Source organism: Sphaerodactylus townsendi, linkage group LG15 (assembly GCF_021028975.2).
Source record: "Sphaerodactylus townsendi isolate TG3544 linkage group LG15, MPM_Stown_v2.3, whole genome shotgun sequence".
Taxonomy (NCBI): Eukaryota; Metazoa; Chordata; class Lepidosauria; order Squamata; family Sphaerodactylidae; genus Sphaerodactylus; species Sphaerodactylus townsendi.
This window is the reverse complement of record NC_059439.1, coordinates 8284615-8303369: the sequence shown is the minus strand read 5'-3', so window position 1 is coordinate 8303369 and position 18755 is coordinate 8284615. Positions and strand designations below refer to the sequence as shown.

The 18755-nt window shown below is 47.8% G+C and overlaps 1 protein-coding gene across 1 annotated transcript; it reads left to right on the top strand.

The window, feature by feature from the left end:
- Positions 1–12581: 12581 nt before the first annotated feature.
- On the top strand, positions 12582–18116 carry GJD3 (gap junction protein delta 3). The gene is made up of 2 exons (XM_048518045.1): positions 12582–12834; positions 17196–18116. The coding sequence occupies exon 2, from the start codon at positions 17201–17203 to the stop codon at positions 18110–18112; it is 912 nt and encodes a 303-aa protein (XP_048374002.1). The 5' UTR covers positions 12582–12834; positions 17196–17200; the 3' UTR covers positions 18113–18116.
- Positions 18117–18755: the final 639 nt, after the last annotated feature.

The window sequence follows — 18755 nt, the reverse complement described above, 5'->3', positions numbered from 1 at the left end:
TTCTGCTGACTTATAAATCTGAGTTCCCTTCTGTCCTTCCTGAAGTGAGGTTGCTCACATACTGGTTATAAGCAAAAATACAAGCCAAATTGTCCAGATTCCTAGAACTGATTTCATGCATCTGTATCAAAATCTGTTCTATATTCTGCACCAGGAGACTCTTTTGTAGACGTCACTAGTCCTGGTAGTAACACTAAGGTTCTTTCAGTAGGTCTGGAGGAAAATGGGCAGAGGCTGTCCAGGTGGTACCCAACTATCCCAGGCTTTGACTGTGTTCTCCCTTCTGGGATCTTCTACCTTAAGCGCAATTATTTTCCTAAAGCCATCATTCCTGGAAAGGACCAGTGAGCTTCTTTAGATTTTTCCAGTCAGGTATTTAATGTTCAGGCAGTGAACAAGATGTGTAATGGTGACTTGCACGGGTCTTTGGGGTGCCCTAGGAGCGTCTCTCAAGCACAAAAGGGGCCCAGCTTCCTGCAGAAGCATTTGGATCAGCATCCAAAGGCCTGCCTTTCAGCTGCCATTAACTTTATGGTCTTCTGCAACTGAAAAGCTTTTCTTAACTGTGTAAGGATCTCAGTCGTTCTTGTTTCCCTTACAGCCAAACCTGGCCTTGACGGAGATTCTTTTGGCCGGGCGTCCGGCCAGGACCTGCACCAACCTTGTGAGAATGCTTATCTCGCTTTCGCATAGTAGAATTCCGTTCTCATGAGAACGGAGCCGGGGGGATGGGTTAGTCAGCATTATAACCTGTTGTTTGAGCGGGGTTGCTCATTCCTGCCATGTCGTGTGTGTGTGCTTTCCAGGATGTCTGAATAAATGGACTTATAATCAAAAAGCCTTTTTATTTCTGCTCTTTGGAATTCCTTACATTATGGCAGGGAAACTAACTCATTTTTTCTCTTAGAATGTTTGGATCTCTGGTGTTCTAACATGCAGAGATTGAGTACCTCTTGACCATGTGGAAGCCGCGATAGCCCCCATAGAGGGTTTGAGCCTTCCCTTTGAGCTCGAGGATCAGGGGATGATCCGATTTAAGCTGGTGACTCTCTCGACCTCGGTCCAGTTCGAAGTCTGCCTCTCTTCCCTTAGGGCCAGTCGACATGGTTCAGATGCGTGTAGGAGATGCATGAGAGTTTTGGGGCTATCTATGGATCCGGCCTGTTATTGATTACGTTTCCACCCGACAGCGTGTGGATTACAAACCCCAGATGCAGCCAGTCCCTGAGGAGTTAGAGTTAACTACCATTCATGCTGACACCAAGAATCCATTGAAAGGTTCCTGGACAAATACTTGATGATATTCCCAAAGATCAGCAATGGCATATACGGGCTAGATCCCAAAGTTACAGCGAAGCAGGGGCTGATGACAAGGTTGGATCGATGATGGAAGAGGTTCCACACCACCTCGCAGTTCCAAACCGGGGCTAACGAGTGAATGGGTAGAGATCCGTGGAGCAGTCAGGCATGGAGGAAAAACCAGCCGGAGGAGGAACTGGATCCCGATCCAGATCGTTACCTATACCCTCGAAGAAATTGGGGCCGATCACGGTGGCCATGCTCGCGGGACGTAGAGCTTGCCTGGGAGTATGGCCAGACTACAATGGGAAGAAGGGTAGCGAAAGTCTGCTTGGGACCGTGAAGAACAGCATAAAGGAAATCCAAATGGAGTTGGACCGTGAAGAGGCGTTGCGTCAACGAATTATCGTGGAAATCGGCGATTCATGACAAAGTACTGGATCAGTCCAAACTGGATTTACAGCATGGCAAGCATCAAAGCCATCCAAACCCAGAATGAACTGTAGACTTTAGCCATTTCTTGGAGACGAGCGAGGCCAAATTGGATCGAGGAGAGGGCAGCTTTACTGCAGCACCAAGATGCCTTTTAACACGCATGAGAATTGGCTGAGGCAGGGAACAGAGCTCTCGGCCCGGCAACGTGAGGCGTTGGTTAGAGCCCCAGTTGGTGCCTACACCTTCACCCCGCGCAGTGGGCCGCCCGGGAGGGGCCGCGAGGGCGCCCTCGCGGCCGGTTCCCAGCTCTTCAACTTAGGGCACCTCCTCAACCCCTGCTCCTCCAGCTCTACACTATCCAGTACAACAACCAGGTTACATGCAGCAGCAGCTAACACGCACCTAGAGCTGATTGAAAGAGGGTTCTACAGACCCCCATCCCAGCTCGCTTTGATGGCACCGCTATCCTAAACTTCCTTACTTCATCCTGCAACTTCGATGCCCATATGCAAGAGTTTCATGATCCTATATCGTTCTGAACGCCGAAAAAATACGAGACATTGGGTCCAGTGTTGATGGGGTAGCCGCTGAGTGGTTTGTTACTCTTTATGAATTGCAGGGGACGATACCATACGGTAGCGGGCTCAAAGCGTTCGCATTCGGTTCCAAGATCCCAATGCGTGAAAACGATGCCATCCGGCAGAGTAAAACCATCCAACAGGGCAACCGCTCGCGTGAATTCCAGCGTGGTAAACTTCCTCCAGACTGGGCTGGCTGGTAATGCTGGGGCTATGTTTATTAAACTTGAAACGAAGTGATCCTTACCGGATCCATAAGCGCTTGCGGATTGGATCGAGCTTCGGCTGCTGCTGGAGTTGCTGCCGATCTTGCCTGTGCCAGCGCTGGAGGCCGCCCACGCCCGAAACCAGCCGGTATGCGCCGCCGCTAGAAAACCAAACCCGGCCGTGGCGGCCGAGACCACGATGAACGCCCGTGCGCCGTTTGGGATTATTGCCTTTACTCGCGGAGGTCCTGGCCACCTGGCTGCCAACTGCCCAAAGAAGCAGAAGCCTCCCCTCCGGGGGCCGCACTCCCCTTCTGCCAAGCCTCGCGCCGTCCAGCCACCAGCTCAAGGGTGCGTCCAAAGCTACATTTGATGAGGATGTCGAAGGAGGGAAGAAACCCGGCGCTTAGTCTTTCAGCGGCACCCGTGGATCTTAATCCTTCCCCTGATGCGTGAGTGAAGGCGAAGCGCCCATTACTATTTTGACTTCCTTAGCCAACCCAAATAAACGTACACGTATTTTGGCCTCTCCACTTGTGGACTCAGGTTGCTCCCACTGTCTTATGAAACCGCAAGTGGCGAGGAACTCGGTTTAGACCGAGTTCCCTTGGTGAAGCCCATTCCTTTCACCCAAAGCGGATGGTAGCCCACTGGGAGGTGAGGGTCCGGCCGGTTCAAAACCCAACGGTACTTCTCCGCTGCAACGTATCATTGGGAAAAGATTAGTTTCATTCTTGCTCCAGTTGCCACAAAGCACTCCATTGTATTAGGTATGCCATGGCTACTTTTACACCAACTAACCTTTCGTTTAGAAGGAACGAATCCTTCAATTCTCAAATCCCCCCTACGGAGATCACATGGATGGGGAAGATCCATCGGTAGGGGAGGAACAGCGATCTCTACAGCTTTCAATGCACTGTCGGCTCCCTTGCTGTAGAGATCCCAAAGGCGTATCAAGACCTATCCAGAGTTTTCCAGGAACAGGAGTGCGATCAACTTCCCCCCCCATAGGGATACCGATTGCAAGATCCTGCTACAACCGGAGCTCAATTACCTAAGGGTAGGATCTATCGAGTATGGAGTCCACCGAGGAAAAGAGACTCCGCGACCTTCTTAGATAAAAGAAATTTAGCCCAGCGGATTCATAATGCACGAGCCACAAAACACACCCATGCCGCTGTTTTATTCGTTAAGCAAAAGACGGTTCGTTCAAGACTTCAGGTACCCAGTTATCGTGGACTAAATGCTGTTTCCATCTCCAACAAATATCCTTTGCCCTTAATAAAGGGACCTCTTGGATGCCCTAGGCAAGGCCGGTTACCAAAATTACTGGATTTGGAAGCTTATTATTCGTGTCCGCGCTCAGCCCGAAGTCTGAACATTTAACAGCATTTAATACCAAACCCGCCCGGATTAGCTGGGGCCCCAAGGGGCCTTCCTTTAGCAGCCCTCATAAACGGCATTACATGATTTGTTGTACAAAGGGAGTAGTCGTATATTTGGATGATGTTTTGATTTACTCACAGACCCTGGAAGGAGCATGAGGCGTTAGTCCGGGAGGTTTTACAACGCGTTGATAACTCCCTCTTTGCCAAGTTGTCAAAGTGCTGTTTTCTCAATCCTCCATAGACTACCTGGGCTATCAGATATCCTCTGGACGGTCTAGAAATGGACCCGGCTAGAAGTGGTCGCAGTGGTTGACTGGCCTGCCCCACCAATAGAAGGGAACTGCAATCTTTCTTAGGCTTTGCTAACTTCTATACATTGACTTCATTCCCCATTTTGCCAAACTTGCCTTACCACTCACTGATCTTTTCACGACTAAAGGAAAGGGCCTTAAGCGCAAGCCCGAGAGGCCCCCTCCTGGTCGCAGGAATGCCAATTAAGCGTTCCAGCAGCTGAAAACAGCTTTCTAACTGGAGCCAATTCTGACAGCACATCCCGATACAGGCTTCCTTTCATCGTTCACGTGGATGCTTCGACAAGGCGCTGGTATGCCCTCTTGCAGAGAAAAATAAAGACAATAAATTGGTACCATGTGCTTATTTATCCAAAAAAATTTTCTGGTTCGAAATAAACTGGACTGTCGGAGATAAGGAAACCGCTGCCATCAAACTTGCGTTGAGCACTTGGCGCCATTGGTTAGAAGGAGCCAAGCACCCCTTCAAGTCTGGTCGGATCATAAAAAATTTGGCTGGCGCTTTCCACCCCCTCAAAATGTCCGCTAAACAATTACGTTGGGCTGATTTTTCTCTCGCTTTTCCTTTTACGGTCCATTTCCCTGGTAAAAGCAATAAGCTGGCTGATGCGTTGTCCCGCCTCCCGGGGAGGGGACGCATCCCTACGGATATTCCACGCACCGTTCTCTCTCCTCCCAGCTAGGATTGGCTGTCACCCGCTCACAATCCTCTCACGTCTCCCCAGCAGCCACATCCCAGCCATCGTCTCCCCTTCCTCCAGGAATTCAAAGGAGGCGGGATTACGCTGAGCTGCCAACAGAGGAAAAGATGCACAGCTACGCTTGGAGGATGGTGTCTGGAAAGGGGTGTTAGTGCGTTCCTCTCCCCTCCAGCAGGTTCTTCAAGCATGCCATGATTTCGTCAGGCTGGAGCACTTCGGGTTTGTGAAAACCCTTCATCTAGCCCGCCCGCCAGTTTTGAATTGGCGCTCTATGCTTAAGGGACGCTTGAGTCTTACATTAAAGGGTGTTCCATATGTGCGGAGGCCAAGTCAATACCGGAAAGCTCATGGATTACTGGAAACCTCTCCCCGTTGCCTTCCGACCCTGGCAGGTTATTTCAATGGATTTTATCACTGACTTGCCGGACAGTCGGGAACACTGTTTTGTGGGTGGTGGTGGGTCTCTTTTTCCAAACAAAGCGATTTTATTCCTTGCACCACCATACCTTCCCAGCTCCCCAAACTAGCCAGTTGTTCATTTCAACACATCTACCCGCCTGCATTCCTCTCCTGAGACGGTGGTATCGGATCGCGGCCCCCAATTCATTTCGATTTTGGAAGCGCTTTCCTGGAGTTATTGGGAACCACACCAGCAGTCGCCGCCCACCGCGTTCAAGAGTGGCAAAGTGAATGGGCGAACAGAACTACTAGAGCAATATTTACGTTGTTATACAAACTACCATCAGGACAACTGGTGTGAATTGCTTCCTCTCAGCAGAGTATGCTTACAATAATGCAATTCCTTGTAATTAGCAGAGAAAACCCCACATTTAAGAGTAGTCTCTGAGTGCGATCCTTCCCCGCCCGTTGCCCCAGCTGCCGGCGGAGGTATTGCAGCCACCAGAATTCAATCAATGGATTTATTCACTAGCTGAAGGCTGGAAAACCAGTTCAGTCTACCTTAAAACAGGCTCAAGAAGCCCAAAGTTTTCAGGCAGATAAACACCACTGGAATTCCCCTTATGTGTTGGGGCTTGGGTTTATTTGTCCACTAAAAAACCTTCCAGACGCGAGTACACAAATATTGAACTTGGCAAGAAATTTGTAGGGTCCCTTCCGGATTACAAAGTGATCAATGATGTTACTGCTTTCGCTTAAGATCTGCCTAATTCACTAAGTAACATTCATCCCGCTCTTTCATTTCCAGCTTGCTCAAAGGAGGCTCCCTTCAGATGCCTGGCACGACCCTCCGAGACACCCATAGTTATAATTGATGGACATAAGCATTATGAAATAGATGCTATCCCTGGACTCTCGCTTCTTTACACTTAAACGTCTACAATATCTAGTGTCATGGGTTGGCTATTCTTCTGGCCATAATCAATGGGTGTATAAGGAGAATATCGATGCCCCCTCTTTGGTACTGCATTTCACTGCTTTTCCGGGACAAACCGGGGAGGGAAAAGGGAGATTTCTTTTAGGAGGAGGCAGAGTGTAAGATCTCAGTCGTTCTGTTTCCCTTACAGCCAAACCTGGCCTTGATCGGAGATTCTTTTGCCGGGCGTCCGGCCAGGACCTGCACCAACCTTGTGAGAATGCTTATCTCGCTTTCGCATAGTAGAATTCCATTCTCATGAGAACGGAGCCGGGGGGATGGGTTAGTCAGCATTATAACCTGTTGTTTGAGCGGGGTTGCTCATTCCTGCCATGTCGTGTGTGTGTGCTTTCCAGGATGTCTGAATAAACGGACTTATAATCAAAAAGCCTTTTTATTTCTGCTCTTTGGAATTCCTTACAAACTGTCCATAGATGTTTTCAGGCAAAGATAAACTGTGTTTGGAGAGGCCCCAGGGCAAGTTTGAACTTGCTACCTCGTCAGGTTCAAGCCTTGGGGGCCAATTCCTGGAAGAACGGGAATATAGGAACAACATTTCCTTTCAATAGATGATAGCCTCTTATAAGGACCACACACACACACACTTGCTTCATTCATTCTAGAGCCGGCTGCAGGAGCAATTTGCTGTTCAAGGTTTAAAAACAAAACACAACTGCTCGGCATTCAGGTTTTTCTGTGATTTTGGATGTTTTGAGTTTCAAAGGGAGGTCCTCACCCTTGAGGCAACATTGTTTGTCTTGCCAATGATTTCACCCAACTGGGAATGAACAAAGTTCAACAAATAAGAATGTATTTATTTTTTTTCTTTCTGGGTCAATTTCAATAGCTATTCAGACATATCCTGGTGTTAAAACAATTCAAGTGTGTATGGATTTATAGTTCAAAAAACCCTTTACGTTAACATGCAACCCCGATTCCTTGTGGCTGCCATTTAACAAAGCTTTTACTTGGCAGCTGTGCAATTCATTTGGCCAGTGTATGGATTAGGGTCTTGGTGGTTCTTGACCAGTGCTTGGACAGCCTGCTGGTTCACTTAGCTTTCGAGTTAAAAAAAGCATTTACTGGTCTTATTGTTGCTTGTGCTGTGGATTGCTGGAGTTGAAGGGAACAGAAGACACAAGGCCTGAAATCTGAATGGCTGTTGGGTAGCTATGGCACAGGCTGGAGGGAGCTGGATGAGATTCCTGAGTCCCTATCTCAAAAAAGGGCTGAGGTCCTTTCAGAACAAAGCAGGAACTACTTCCACATTTCTACAAGACTGAAAGTCTGTTCTATAACTTCTGTGCTTGTAGCCACCTGCCTTTGAGCAGATTCTGGAATTTTTCAGGACTGGGGGTGCAAGAATTTTTGAGGGCTGGGGGTGCATTTTCTAAATTTGCAGTGGGTGGCACTGCGTACTCTCAGACCTTTTTGTGGGGGTTGCAAGAGTAAGAATTCCAGTCTGTGATCAGAGCTTGCTGCCTCACGGGAAGGGAGCAAGCTTCAAACAGGGACTTGTGTGAAATACAACAGGCAACTCACAAGGTAGGTATGTTCTTTTGCCTCAGGAATGACCTGAATGGGCCAATCATCCTGCATGCAAATATATGTAAGAACACTTGATGTCCCGGTTCTGATATTAGAAAGACACTCTGGTACAGCCCCATTGCTTCATGCTCTTCATTGAAATGGCATTCCATAACCTTGTATCAGTTAGACCAAAGTGTTTATTGGAAAGCAGTCAAGTGTGAAAAGAGTTGTCACATTTTCCACTTGGTAAGGGCGGAAAGGGATAACTGCATAGACTCAACCAACACTTTTTTGTCTCCCTGTGCTATACTATTTAAAGGCTCTTGAGTTGCTCTCCCTCCCCCCAAAAAACCCCACCCACATTGTTAATGCAATGTATGATGCTAGAGGTTGTGGTGAGTACATCCAGTTGGCAGGCTTCCTTTAAGGGGAATTCCTACAGCAGATCTCTGCAGTGAGAGCCAGCATAGTGTGGTGGGTAAAGTGTCAGACTAGGCTCTGGGGAACCCAGGTTTGAATCTCCACTCATGCCTTGGAAACTTGCTGGGTAATCGTGGACCAGTCGCACACACTTAGCCCTGACCTTGACTTGTGTTTGGATGGAAGACCTCAAGGGAATATTAGGGGCATGATGCAGAGGCAAGCAATGGCAAACTACCTTTGAGCACCTCTTGCCTTGAAAAACCCACCAAAGGTCACTGTATTGATTTATTGGGGCGGGGGATCTGCAGCAAAGTTGTTCCTAAACCGTAATCCTTTTGGATGTCTCAAAAATGCTGCATCTCCTGCCCACCCTCCAGAGAAGCAAGAGAAGACTTAGTTCATTAAGGCTAGTTTCTTCCAGCCATTTGCTTGTCAAGGGCTTAACAGCCTGACAGCTTCTTGCAGAGGCAACAAAGAGAAGGTCAAGGCCCTTCTGAAGGCTGGTTCTTCACAAGATGCTGTTTCAGAACAGTGCCTGGTCAACTTCTAATGCCCCAGGCACGGGGTTGAGGCAGTTGGCTAGGGATCACCTGTCAAGAACTGCCCAGAGCTCTCCCCAGGCCCAGCAGCAGTCAAGTCCAGTTTTGGCCAACCGGGCTTCCTAAATTCACGTTGGCCCATCTGTTCCGTCCTCTGAGCCTTAGCTGAAAGGACAACACAGATGGTTTCTGAATCAACCCCTGCTCCATCCATCATTGATAAATGCTGCACGCACGCACACACACAGTGTGGCTGGGATGCCCCCCTCTTGGCTCCACAATGCCTGTGGAGGTGGGCTCAGGTGCAGCAATTCCCTCCAGCCTACCACACCCTTTCCACTTTATGTCCATTTGCTGGCTTTTCTAAGCACCTTTGATTGGGTTGCAGTAGTTCTTCAGAGGACTCCATCGGATGCTCTTTCTTGCCTTGCCTGCTCAATCCTCTGGCTTCAGAAGCAACGTTGGGCCTCCAGGGCTTTGTTCTTGAGTCGCTGTTCAATACAAGCAGTTTCACCAGAAAAGGCCAAGGAAAGGGGGGGGGGGGGGGCAAGGCACCATAGAAGGAGTTACTTATCCATTGGGAACAAGCTAACCCTTAATTTGGATTCCTCCTTAAGAGAAAGAGTTTATTTATTTATTTATTTGATTTTTATAGGCTGCCTCATCTTCAAAGGGCTCTAGGCAGCTATATGGCCTATGCCTGGTCAAATTTCATAAGTTATGATTCCTGGGACCAGTGCATTGTTTTGGACAGTCATGGACTAGGACCGTGGTGGCGAACCTTTGGCACTCCAGATGTTATTGACTACAATTCCCATCAGCCCCTGCCAGCATGACCAATTGGCCATGCTGGCAGGGACTGATGGGAATTGTAGTCCATAACATCTGGAGTGCCAAAGGTTCGCCACCACTGGACTAGGACCCTGGGTGCAAATTCCCACTTCTACCATGGAAACTAATCTAAGTGACTTTGGGTTCTTTGCAAGCTCCAACTGGCATAAAGGCAGATGATGTATTCCATCTGCTATGAAGTTATTTAAAGCTAAGTCCCTTGCCCAGCTGCTATATGGGGCATCACTGGTAATTTCCATGGTCTGGAGGAAATACAATCTAAATGGGTGGATTCCACTTAACACATGCAAATCACACTTTCAAATTGCACCCTTAACACTTTTAACTAATGCAAATGGTTCTTTCTCCCACCTTGGACATCCCACAGGTATATATACTCCACTTGCTTTAGATCCTCTGAAGATGCCAGCTACAGATGCAGGCGAAACGTCAGGAGAAAATGCTACTGGAACACAGCCATATAACCTGGAAAACCCACAACTCCCTAGTGATTCCAGCATGAAAACCAACAATATATTGTTCTTTAGATACTACTTAATTGATAAGAAGTGTGCTTGCAAGCAGTCCATATTACATCTGTGAATCCTTAATAAGCAGATGAGGGTGCACAGATTTGATATGTTCTCCCTGCTCACACTTCGCATGTGGTGTGGTGGATTTGAGAGATACCTACTTCCATGTCTTGATCCACTAACAGGAACAAAAGTGCCTCCTGTTAAGAAACCCATTCCTCAATGGAGCCTCACACTAGTATTTACTACTCAGACGAGCACTCTGTTTGAATCCATGGCTTTGCGTGGCTTGTCTATGTTATAAGACAGTGTTCCTGATGGCCATAACTTCATACGGGAGGGTAGGAGACCTCCAGATGCTCCCCCACACACACACACACACACCCTTTAACAATATCACATGGATAAAGTGGTCCTTCAACCCAGCCTTGAACATTTGCCCAGGGCATCTCCAGATTTCATTTGGGACAAGACATTGTACTTCCCGTATTTTTTTTTCACAACCCACCTCCCCAGCAGAAAAGCCTTATACACTCTCAATTTACAGAGGGCTTTATTGTACTCACATCTTTTGTAAAGATAGATTGTTTGTTTTTAAGGCCCTAACATGGGGTTGTAAGGCCATCCAGATGGATTTGTAAGGCCATCCAGATGACATACCAGTCTGCGGACACGAATTGTCCCCGGGAAGTCCATGCTCATTCCACAAGGGCTTCACCAGCCACGTGGATTCCAGAATTGATATCCTGGACATCTTCAAGGTGGCCACATGGTCTTTTCCGGTCACCTTTGGAAGCATTATGCTGTAGGGATTGACTCTCACAGGGAGGGTGCTGTGGAAAAGGCTGTATTACATGTGCTGTTCAAATGAATGTTCCTCGCCTGCCTGCAAAGCAGTCTAGCTTGCTGATCTCCCAATGTGGGACTGCACAGAAGACCCACAATGATGTAATACAAGGTTGCAATTACCTGTTAGGCAGTTCATCTAGTGAGCTTCTGCGCAGGCAAACATCCCCGCCATCCTCTCCCGTGTGCTGTCAATGTGCTACTGCCTTTAGCCAGCCTTTCCTGATCTGATAGTTGGAAAATTGAGGGAATTGCCATCCTCTCCCTCCCTTCACATGACTGTTTTGGTGGGAACTTTCCTGCCTCCGACAAGGGGGAGTAAATATGCTGCATAGCAACAGAAGAAAAAAAGTTTTCTAATCTTCCTGTGGCTGGTCTGCACATGGACAGTCCCAGTGTTTTCCTGCACTAGACCCACTAGATCATAGGTGTCAAACTCGCGGCCCTCCAGATGTTATGGACTACAGTTCCCATCATCCCCTGCCAGCATCATGCATCATGCTGGCAGGGAATGATGGAACTGTAATCCATAACATCTGGAAGGCCGCGAGTTTGACACCTGTGCACTAGATGAACTACAGTTACAGATAAAACAATTCTGTATTCACTCAGCAGTGCAATCCTAAACATTGTTACAGCCTTCTAAAGCCATTGAAATGGATGGGATTAGAAGGATGTACCAGGGTTTTGGATTGCACTGTAAATACAACCATTCTTTAATTATTATTTTTTTAAATCCAAAGCAGAAGTGGATATCCTGGACAGTAAATCAAGGGGAGTCACTTCCAGCAGAATTCTATTTCCTGCCCTTAGATAGACTTCTTTAGAAGTTCTTATAAACCGTCTGTGTGAGCTATGAACTCCCTTCCTCTGTAAATCTTCCACCAGCCCTTCAATGCATTCTCAGGATGGTTTGCGTGGTGACTCCAGCCAGCAGCTGAAAGATCACACTGTGCATCTGTTTATATGTTGTCTCTGAATTATTGTATACACACTTTATTTTGAATGCTTTAAATTTTGAAAAGTTTAGGGATTTGATGTTTGCTGGCTTTCACCTTTTTTGGGTAAAAAGGCAGCTCATAGATAGGTTTTAAATTTTAAAAAAGAAAAAAAGAAAACATCCCAGGCAGGCTTCCCAGGATCCACTGGAAACAGAAAAGGCTAGGAAGCGGGAAAGTTAGCTGACTTGGAGTAGCTGAAATTTCCCAATGTCCCTGGTCTAGATATTGATAGGAATTTTCAGGCTGGAGGGGAATCAAAAGAAAAAGAAGAAAATGAACACAAGGCACTGGGACATTATTATTTTAGTAGTTCCGTTGTGTCATTGTTCTTGTTTTAAATGGTGGGCTAGAGTTCTGTTTGTTTAAATGATATGGTTATATAGTCACAATCCTTGCCTGTGGTCCCTGAAGAAGAAGAATGGCTTCATCCCCTCAGCCCAGGGAAAGGCCACACCACGGACAGGAACCAGCCTGTCACTTTAAAAGCATACAGGCAGAAATAGAGGGGAAAGTCCAGCCTCTCTCTCTCTCTCTCTTGTATGCAACTGTCCCAGCCAGAACTGAAGATAGCCAGAGAAAACAAAAGATGCCCATAGAACTGGGGCTGCTGCTGTAAGAGCAGAGGGGAGAGAGGGCAGCAGGGCATGGGTCCGGCTTCCGCTGGACACCAGAGAAGACATGCTTGGGATCCATCCGAGTTGCGTAGCAAAAGGGATGATAATTTTTTGAAAAATGGATTTCTGCCTGTCCATCATTAAGTTTTGGAGATCCGGTCAAATCTCTTCTTGGAAGAGAAGAGTTGGAGAGAAGAGCCACTAGGGCCTACCTCAGGCAACGGGTGAGTAAAAAACAGCTTCTGCATCTCCTTCTTGCCTTGCTGAGGAGCTGATCTGGGCACTCCAGAAAGAAGAGAGGATCCATTCTTCCCCCTTAAAAAGTTGGATTCTTGTTGTCCTTCACACTACCAGATTCCCTCTCTTGTTCTGTTTGGGGAGGGGGATTTAATGGAGAGAAAGGATTTGGATAACAAAGGGGAAGGAGCCAGACCTGGAGGGGAAGGTTCTGTCCAAACGTGCATGTGTCATCCTCCCAGACGCGTGAAAAATGTGTGTGTGGGGGGGGGGGGGGGCAAGTGTTTTGTGCATAAAAACGATGCAACAGATATTTTAAAATTGCGTTAAATATCTTTTCTTCAAAGAAATACCCTTTGCAAATAACAAAGAATTTACAAATAAGTTTTTGCCCCAGTAGTTCTAATTAGATCAATCGACTGATTGATTTTGAGATAAAAGTTGTCCTAGCGTAACAAAAACAGACTATATGCAAACAAATATAACTTTATTATGATATAATATATCTTGGCAAATGTCAATTAATGTAGTTAACAATCCTAAGCAGGTCTACTTGGAAGTAGGTCCTGTTGTATTGAGTGGGGCTTACTCCCTGGAAAGCGTTCTTGGGATTGCGACCTTATCAGACTTTTAAAATCATATTCCAGGTGAAGCCAGATATTCCAATTATATATGTGCGCTGGGAGAGCTGATACAGAAAGAGGGTTTCTCAGGAATGAAGTAATATATGGTTTAATAAGAATACAATTTTTTGTTAGAAGGAACTGCTTTCTTTTAATATTTTTTCCTAATATTGAAAACTATGAAGCTAGAATGTCAAGGCAGCTGCTAGATACCAAATAGTTTATTTTTAAAATTTTCAAAACTGTGAGTATTACGAAATGCTGAAGATTCAGAATTAAAAGATGTTTACACTTATTTCAGCAAGTCGTCACCTTCCTGTTCTGTTGCGCTCACTGCAAGGAAGGAAAACAAAAGTGGATTTCACCCTAGAATGTTTGCCAGCTTTGGGTATAAACGGGAAAGAACTATAGACAGGGGGTTTTGGGGGGGGGGAGGGGGAGACACACACACAAATAAATGGGACAGGGAGGAGAGGTTGCCTTTGTAGTTTCCATAGTACCTTGGCCTAGCTAGAACTAGAGTTGCCAGGTCCCCCCTGGGTAGTGGCAAGGGATGGGGGGATGGGACAGGGTTGCCAGATCCAGGCTGATAAACTCCTGGAGATTTGGGGATGGAGCCTGGGGAAAACAGGGACCTCAGTAAGTTACAATACCACAGAGTCCACCTCCATTTTCTCCAGAGGAACGGGTCTCTTCAGCCTGAAGATGAGCGGTAATGCTGCAGGATCCCCAGTTCCCACCTGGAGGCTGGCAGCAGCCCTACTTTGCATTCAGTCCCATGGGTGGGTGGAGGATGATTTTTAATCTGCGGCTGAAAATGGAGTTGCTCCGGAGAAATCAAAGCGAGCCGGTTGAAACTACTCTGAAGCCTAACGCGTGTCAGATGAGAATACTTTTGTGTTGTGCTAACTTTCTATCAAAACTGGGGGGGGGGGGGATTAAGTAGGAGAAAGAGGGAGGGACCTAGAATACTTTTTATTGCCATCTGTGGTTTAACCAGGGAATGAGAGAGCAATTCAACCGGTGAAGCATTCCTCTTTGGTGCATTATCCCCTTCAAACACAACACCTCTTATGTTTCTGGGTGACAGTGGTGAAACACAGTGGTGTTTCCAGAAGTATTGTGGCAGACCTCCTCCTCCACCCCACGAAATCCCTCCCGGTTCATGGGCCCTCCCCCATTTTATTGTCTAGCCTACTTAAAGTACTGTGCTATATTTAGCACAGTATCAGTAATTCCCAAATGGTGGGCAAGGGAACATGAGAAAGGAATGAGTCCAGTTCGGCTCTTATGATCCCCAGAGGGCCCATCCAGATGCAAAACCTATCGCTTTTCAAGCAACCACTGCAGGAGATAGGTAATAATTTCCTTTGAGCCTTGCCACAAGGGCAGTTGAGATAGTCAAGTTCATCTGGGGGCAAAGACACAGCAGGAGGTCCTGCTTTTGGAGGAGGCTGCCTGTTGCATCTCTCTACAAGTCACTGTTCTAAACTGGCCTTCCACCAGGAGGCCTACTCAGACCCTCACTAAAGCTTTTTAGGCATATGTATGATGCCTGCTTCCAGATTTAACACTAAAAGTGTGAGCCTCTGTTTTCAGAATGTTTGTAATGTAATGGTTTGGTCAGGGAACCAGACTCAAGCTCAGATTCCCAGTCTGTCATGGAAGCTTGCTGGATGACCTTGGGCCAGTCACTTAGTCTGAATCTGACCTACCCCACAAAGTGGTTGTTAAGAAGGAGGAGGAGGAGGAGGAGGAGGATTTATATCCCCCCTTTCTCTCCTGCAAGGAGACTCAAAGGGGCTTGCAATCTCTTTGCCCTTCCCCCCTCACAACAAACACCCTGTGAGGTGGGTGGGGCTGAGAGAGCTCCGAGGAGCTGTGACTAGCCCAAGGTCACCCAGCTGGATAACATGGATGCTTGTAGAACAATGTTGTAAGCCACTTTTGGGTTCCCACTGAAGAGATGTGCAACACAGAGCCTAAATAGCTGAATAAATAAATGTGGTATAGATGCATCTGTTTTTGCTAAGGGGTACATCATTTGTCTGCCCAGTTCGTGGCAGGAAGTCCCCTTTCCAAACTCAGTTGGGTCAAAGCAGCATTTCACACTCAGCAGATCTGTGCTGGCTCGATAGATTTTATCTTACCCCCTCTCCAGATAACTTGGCAACAGACACAAAACAAGCCCCCACTCTGCCCTTTTTTAGTGTTGCCAAGGTCATAGCCCTTTCCAGTGCCTGCTCAGAGTTAAAATGGCTCTACAGTGCGGGTGGAGGAGAGTGGAAGACCCTTCGCAGGACAGGCTTCAGAATATGACATTCCAAGCATCTTGGGGGCGGGGAGGGGGAGAAAGAGGAACAGAGAAATGTCCCTTCCTTGTAGTTCCTGTGACAATTAGCAGGTAAAGCTGCCACCTCTCCAGTGAGTTTGGATCCAATCAGTGTTTTCTGCTGGCGGTAAAGAGCAAGGGAGGGGGTCCTCTCAGATCGTGAAAATGGCTTTGCTGGGGATAATGGGACCAGCATGAAAGATAACTGGATGAAACTGAACAGGAAAAGCTGGCTGATCCAACCCAACAACTTGCCAAGCAGTGGCTGATCCGATTGGCCCAATTTTCACACAAAATGAGAGGATCCTGTTGTCATAGTGTACCCTGCAAGAAATGGGCCACTTCTCCCCCCACCCCCCCATTCTTGCTTGGGTGAGGGAGCAGCAGTGGCGTAGTGGATAAGAGCAGGTGCACTCTAAACTGGAGAACCGGTGCATTCTGCCACTTGAGCTGTGGCGGCTTATCTGGGAAACTAGATTAACCTGTGAAGTCCAACACACGCCAGTTGGGTGACCTTGGGCTAGTCACAGTTCTTTGGAGCTCTCTCAGCCCCACCCACCTCACAAGGTGTTTGTTGTGGGGGGGAGGGAAAGGAGATTGTCAGTCCCTTTGAGTCTCCTTGCAGGAGAGAAAGGGGGGACATAAACCCAAACTACTACTACTACTACTACTACTACTACTATATTGATTGCAAAGAGCCAGGCATCAGCCCAGCCATGAAGGGATCAGCACTTCAGGCTGGATTCTGTTCCATGCAACTGCCAGGCATACCAGAAATTCCTTGTTGGGGCACCCTAACGACCCCTGGGCCAAGGCAGCCAACATGCTTAATTCAGTGCATGTTTTGTGTCTTCCAGACTCATGAGTGCCCTTTCCTTTTTGCAACTGCAGCACATGAATAGAATCGGCTTCAGCCTTCCCCTCCATGATATCGTTACCTCCCTAAATGTCCTGGGTTGGGGGATGGGGACAAAGTGTTACCATTCATGAAGCAAAAAGGGCATGTGTTGGTCCATGAGGTCCATCTTCCCCTGAACATCTGGTACAATGTCTTTGTGCAGGCCACAAACACATGGACTTCAGAAGAAGAAGCATTTACTCTTCTTTTCTCTGCTTTTCTCTACCTTTAAGGAGTCTCAAAATGGCTCACAAGCTCCTTCCCTTCCTCTCCTCACAACAGACATCTTGTGAGGTAGGTGGGGCTGAGAGTTCGGAGGGGCTTGTGACAGGCCCAAGGTCACCCAGCAGACTGCAAGCGGAGGAGAGGGGAAATAAATCCATTCACCAGATAAGAGTCCAATGCTCTGAACCATTACACCATACTGGTTCTTAGATTGAAAACCCACATGCGGGCAAGGTAGCATCTGTGTTCACAATCCTTTTCTTCTTGCAGCAGCCATGGGAGAGTGGGGGTTCTTGAGCTCTCTTCTGGATGCGGTCCAGGAACATTCGCCGATGGTCGGACGCTTCTGGCTGGTGGTGATGCTCATCTTCCGCATCCTGATCCTGGCCACCGTGGGCAGCGACGTCTTTGATGATGAGCAGGAAGAATTCGACTGCAATACGCGGCAGGTGGGGTGCAAGCAGATTTGCTATGACCTGGCTTTCCCCATCTCCCACTACCGCTTCTGGGTCTTCCACATTGTGGTTCTCTCCGCCCCAGCCGTCCTCTTCGTTATCTATTCCATGCACCAAACCACAAAGATCAACCAGAGTCAGGAAGACGTTGAGGAGGAGGGAAGTAACAAGGCCGGGCCGAAGAGCCGATCACACTTCACGCTCCAACCCAGTCAACGCACCCGCAACATCCAGATCTTTTACATTGTCAACGTTGTGGTAAGGATCATGGCCGAGATCGGTTTCCTTATAGGGCAGTGGATGCTGTACGGCTTCCGTGTGGGATATCAGTACATCTGTAAACACCCTATGTGCCCTCACCTGATCGACTGCTTTGTCTCTCGCCCCACCGAGAAGACCATCTTCATCCAGTTCTACTTCATGGTGGGGCTGGTTTCAGCGTTGCTCAGCCTGGTGGAGCTGGCACATCTCTTGTTGAAAGACCGATGCAGGCGTCGCCGTACCATCGCCCCTCCTGCTCCTGCCTCTTACGAACAGCAGGACAATTGGTCCAATCAGAAACACGAGAAATCTCAGCACTTTCTTGGCACCACTGGTGATGGGACCAACAGAGCACCAGCTCCTGATGGGCTTGTGAACTGTTATGAGCCCCCAGCCCACTTACATCACAAAAACTCCACTAAGAGCAGCAGGTCGTCTCGCTGTTCTGCCAGAGCCGACTTGACAGTGTAAGAAATGGGTGGCCAACCTATGGTGCTCCAGATGTTCATGGACTACAATTCCCATCAGCCCCTGCCAGCATGGCCAATTGGGCCAAATGCCAATTAGCCATGCTGGCAGGGGCTGATGGGAATTGTAGTCCATGAGCATCTGGAGCACCGTAGGTTGGCCACCCCTAGTGTAAGAGATGGGAGCTGCTGTCACTTGGTCCCCTGGATGAGCTGGTATCTCAGGGGCTGGAATAATCATGCATATGAACTGAGCATGTGATATCCCTTTCTGGCTTGTAATGAGGACCACTCCCATCCTTTGCCATTCAGTGCTTTGCTCCCGTATCTGTTACCATATCAAGAGTGACTGACAAATCAAATCTGTTATCGGTGCATCTCATAGGGTGGGACCTGTAAGAAGTTGGGTTGGTAAGCTGCAAGAGGCAAATGTCTAGAATTAAATGGGGGGGGGAGGGGTTTTGACTTCTTCAAGCAATCAACCGGACACCTGTCAGGATCTGCAAATCACCTGAATTAGCAAAAACTATAGAGGTTGTTTGTCTATACAAGCCATAACACTGGGGGAAAGCAAGTGTGGGGTGGGGGGAGGTGATTCCTTGTTTTGGGATGGCGCTGTTTACATTTTTTATTTCAGAATACAATGT

Coding starts and splice junctions, on each gene's coding strand:
- GJD3 (XM_048518045.1), top strand. CDS start 17,201: ATGGGAGAGTGGGGGTTCTTGAGCTCTCTTCTGGATGCGGTCCAGGAA.